This window comes from Adiantum capillus-veneris, chromosome 1 (genome assembly GCF_014529385.1).
Source record: "Adiantum capillus-veneris isolate H3 chromosome 1, ASM1452938v2, whole genome shotgun sequence".
Lineage (NCBI taxonomy): Eukaryota > Viridiplantae > Streptophyta > Polypodiopsida > Polypodiales > Pteridaceae > Adiantum > Adiantum capillus-veneris.
The window spans coordinates 134,339,478-134,344,367 of NC_140931.1; the positions used below are offsets into that span (position 1 = coordinate 134,339,478).

The 4,890-nt window shown below is 43.2% G+C and overlaps 1 protein-coding gene across 1 annotated transcript; it reads left to right on the plus strand.

Annotated features, from left to right (window-relative positions):
• Positions 1–927: 927 nt before the first annotated feature.
• Positions 928–3,576, plus strand: LOC147465605 (pentatricopeptide repeat-containing protein At5g39350-like). Its single transcript, XM_086520849.1, has one exon. The coding sequence runs from the start codon at positions 963–965 to the stop codon at positions 3,177–3,179; it is 2,217 nt and encodes a 738-aa protein (XP_086376975.1). The 5' UTR covers positions 928–962; the 3' UTR covers positions 3,180–3,576.
• Positions 3,577–4,890: the final 1,314 nt, after the last annotated feature.

The window sequence follows — 4,890 nt, forward strand, 5'->3', positions numbered from 1 at the left end:
AAAACCATTGGAATCATTTACAGATTCTCCAATAAAAATCATGGACTTATCAAAAGCAAGCGTATTTACTAGGGATATGGTGTTCCGAGACTCATTAGCATCTATGTACATGCTCTTTTCCTCGTAGGTGAAGTAGATTCTCCTTTTAGGGAACTTCATGTTGGAAGCCATGCGGCTAAACCATGGTGTCCCAACGATAACATCCTCATGTTTGAGAGGGGAGATGAAGAAATCCTCTTTGTGCACATAGCTTTGGACATGAAGCCTCAAATTTTCCAATTACGAGAGTACGTGAGATGTCTTGTCCCTTGATGGCTCCATCGGCTTTCAATGCATCTCCATCTCGTGGGTTTGTATGCCTAGCTTAGTGGTCAACTCCATGGATATGAAGTTGTGAGTTGAACAAGGGTCAAACTAAAGTACAACCAAGTCCAAACACTATTTTTTGGGGAATCTATTCCACTTTTATGTAGATCATCAAGCACTTCTCTTTTTGATTAACAAGGTGGTGATTCAAGGCAGTTAATAAGATGGATGATGTTTTTGCTGGAGTTTGAGTTCCATAAGCCAGGGAAAACTCATTGTGGTGCTAGCTTTTTGACCATAAGTACTGAAGGGATGTTAGATATGTCCCTAAGCGATGAACCAAATTATTTCAAAATATGGCAATGGACGGGCCAGATCATCCAGAGTGGTAGGATGTGTATAAATTTCTCTAGTTTGGAGGATTCCAAGAGGATTGGTCCTAGTCCAACAAGAAAGTGCTAAGCATAAAGAACCTAAAATTCACTATTATAGCTGGATCTTTACACACGCTATGAATTGATGGACTGTTGAGAAGATCTGTGCCCATGCAAGGCAAAATGCTGAATTTTTTATTTGATTTTGGTTTTGAACTCGGTGGGTAGCGCTTTGAGGAGTTTAGTTTGTGTGCTAATTGAAATACATGAACTCCACACCCAATGCGGAGTGATGAGCTCCGTTTGCAAAGTCTTGCCAATGAAGCGCAGTTAGACGAGGCTCTTACCCTGCTCTTCCGCTTTGCCACCTCCCCCTCTGACGCTTGCTACCTCTCCCTCCTCAAGGCCTGCTCCAGGATCAAGTCCCTCAAGCACGCCAAGCAGCTCCATCAGCACATTGGTGATCACCGATCTCACCTCTCTGGCTTGCTGGGCGACTACTTGGTTGTCACCTTTGCAAACTGCGGTGCTGCAGAAGATGCATTCGCAGTTGCTTCTGCGCTACCATTCCGCACTGTCTATTCCTGGTCCGCCATGGTTGCAGCCTTTGCTGATTCTGAAAAAGCGCAAGAGGCTCTGGGATTCCTTTCACAAATGCGCAATGAGGGTATCGAGCCAAATCACTACACCTACGTTGCACTTGTCAAAGCCTGTGGTAGCTTGTCGGATCTCGACATGGGCAAGAAGTTACATGCTGACACATGCAGAAATGGCTATGTGTTAGATCATTTTGTTGGAAACACTCTCGTAAGTATGTATGCCAAGTGCGGTGCGGTGCTGGAGGCAGAAAATGTGTTTGAAGCTTTGGCCCAGAAAGATGTTGTGTCATGGAATGCTATGCTCTCAGCCTATGTTGAACAGGGTGAAGGAGACAAGGCTTTGAGGTTGTATCAACAAATGCATGCAGATGGCATTGAACCTGATGAGCTTACTTTTGGTGTTGCACTTCAAGCTTGCACAAATTTGACAGAGGAGGAAGAAAACATGGGTGTAAAGGAGGAGGAAATAAAAGCGATTTGTTTGGAAATTGGACAAGCCTTACATGCAGATGTGCGAAAGAGAGATTTTTTGTGGGCCGATATTGTTATTGGCAATACCCTAGTCAGCCTATACTGTAAGTGTGGGCACATATCTCAAGCAGAGAGTATGTTTGTTGAGTTGCCCAAACGTGATGTTATCTCGTGGAATGCAATGCTTTCTGCTTATGTTGAGCATGGTCAGGCAGACATTGCTTTGCGATTTTACAACAAGATGCAACAGGAAGGAGTATCGCCTGACCAGCTGACATTTGTGTTCGCACTTCAGGCGTGTGGCATTTTTGCAGAGGGAAAAGCGGCTACCATACCTAAAGGGTTGAGAAAGAATAGGGTCCCTTTAACCATTGGACAAGCAATACATACAGATGCTTGCAGAAGAGGGTTTGCATCGGATGTTATCATCGGCAATGCCCTTCTTACTATGTATGGAAAGTGTGGAACCTTTAAAGAAACAGAAGATTTGTTTAGCTTGCTGTCGGAGCGAGACACCGTATCTTGGAATGCTTTGCTTTCTGTGTACGTTGAACAAGGGTGGGGAGAAAGAGCATTACGTCTCTACAGACATATGCAAGGACAACAGGTGATTTTGGACGATCTTACTCTGGTTTACTTATTGCAAGCCTGTACCGAAACTGGAAACCTAGCGTTGTCTATGCAGCTTCATTTTGACATTGTTGCTTTGGGCTATGACAAATTGCCCACTGTGGTTACCACTCTACTCCATTCATATGGAAATTGTGCAAGCATACCAAACGGGAAGGCAATTCTTGACAACCTTCAAGAACCTGATGTTGTATCGTGGAATGCATTGGCTGATGGTTATGCAGGGAAAGGGAATTGGTTGCCAAGCCTTCATATACACGAGGAAGCAAGGCTGTCGGGTATTCAGCCTGCTGCGGTATCATTTACATCAGCTCTGTTGGCATGCTGCCACTGCGGTCGTGTTCAAGAGGGTGTTGAGTATTATAAGTCCATGGGGATTGACTTTGAGATAAGTCCAAATGTCAAACATTTCGGCATCATAGTCGACCTCATGGGGCGTGCTGGAGCTCTAAAGCAAGTGGAGGAGATACTGTCGCGTATGCCAATGCAGGCCGATCTGACCATTTGGTTGAGCTTGTTGGGTGCTTGCAGGACCCACAGTAATGTTGACCTAGCAAGACGTGCATTTACTCAAGCTGTAAGCCTCCAGCCTAAGCATCCTACTGCTTATGTGTTGATGGCAAACATATACGACGATGCTGGGCTAGAGGATCAAGCTATTGATGTGCAGATGTTTAGGTACAGACAAGGTGCATGGAAGAGGTCTTGTGAGAATTGGAATGAGAATCAACAAGATTTCGATTTGAGATACGAGAAACTTCCCAAAGGACCATTATTGTATCATATACTACATCAGTGACTCGGTTTGGCTATCGTGCACATAAATCATTTTGGTGTTACATAATTGATAGCTTACCAGGAATGGAAATTCGGAACGCAGAACAGGGAATGGAATGGGCATGAATTGCCATTCCCTGTTAAGTCCAAACACGGAATGGGGATTCGGAACGGGAAGTTGGAATGGGTGTGGGTAACGGAAGCCTGAAAATGGCCATTCCCAACTAAATTTGATAGCTCTTACCTCGCAATCTGGTCTTAGTATCATGGGCTGCTGCATGCTCCCATTATAAAAAGGAAAATCTGGACGTACGTAGGGCACCCAATTCTTGTGTATCAAGGCCCATTTAAAGGGTAAGTTTTGTAAGATAGGATTGAAAGAACAAGGAAGCAAAGGCTTCTGAACTGTCTTTTTTGTACACAGTCATCCTTCTTATCTTAAACCAGAGGAAGGATTGCAGTCAAGGTGCAGTACATAGCCCCCTTGAAGTGTTGTATGTGGTTTAATCAAATTTTGAATAGGCTTTAAGTGGCATGGTTCGCTTGTTTGAAGTTATGTCAACATTGTCAGGCTTTTGTGATCGAGTGTCAATGAGTAACCGTTTACGTATATGTTCATATACTCATTGCATTCCCTTGGATTGCAAACATGTCCAATCAATTAGATTACAAAGAGGCACAAAGATTTTTAAAGAGTAACAGGATCGTTGTAACAATTCGGCAGGCTTGGTTGGCCACAATTGCAAATGTTCAGAAAGACTCCTAGGGGAAGCCTGAGGGCATTGCACCTATCAGAAGGTGTTTCGTAATATACAGAGGCATGCCATTCTCATGCATCTTTTGTTCAAGCTTGGAGACTCCTTACAAGATGCCAATACGCCATCGAACCATTCTTGCCTTGTTCTGTTGTGCAAGCTCTATGATAGCCTCTTATCTGTTTTTCGAATACCATGCCATGTCGGCTCTACACACCAGCTTTACTGAAGCTTGATGTTTTTTACTCATGGTTCAACCCCATCCATGTCAATATACAGGTCCTTACACTAATCTATCCTGTGCTCTTGTCAAACCCTACGTTATCAAAGAAAAAGTTGACTGATTGCAAAGGCATGATGGAGTCATTGTTACTGGTCTCATGAATGGCTTTAGCATCAGTAGATGCAGGCACTAATCCCCATTTCTGGAAGAAAATATAAATCTCGAATTAACATGTCATAGTGCTATATATGGCACTACACTTTCCGCCATTCTGTGTGTGTGCCATAGATTTTGTCTTCTCATGCTCATGCACGATGGGGACAGTGTTCTATCATCACCAGCTATGTTTTCCTCTCAATCCTTGTGGCATAAAAGTAATAATTGAATATGGAAAAGGAGCTGAGTTTGGATCCAAAGGTCGATTAATACCAAAACAATAAGCTTGGCCATTGATGTGTTTACTTAACCTCCCTTAATCCTAAAAAGTGTGTTTAAATGTTTTGTTTTCGGAGTTGGGTAGGGCACGCCCGGCTGCTCCCCTCATACACCAAAAAAGTATACAAGAAGAACGACCGGGACTATGTGTTTAAATGGTGTGACACGACAAGTTCATATAGTGTCCAACAATGGAACCTTTGTGGATCTAGAAAAGATAAAGGTCATCATTTAACTACCTTGGCCCAAATTAGTAAGAGGTATAAACTTTTTTAATGGCATATTGCAGATATTGATATTACAGTCAGTTCATACGTATG

What these genes read in the sequence shown, in the direction of transcription:
- LOC147465605 (XM_086520849.1), top strand. Translation starts at nt 963, where the DNA reads ATGCGGAGTGATGAGCTCCGTTTGCAAAGTCTTGCCAATGAAGCGCAG.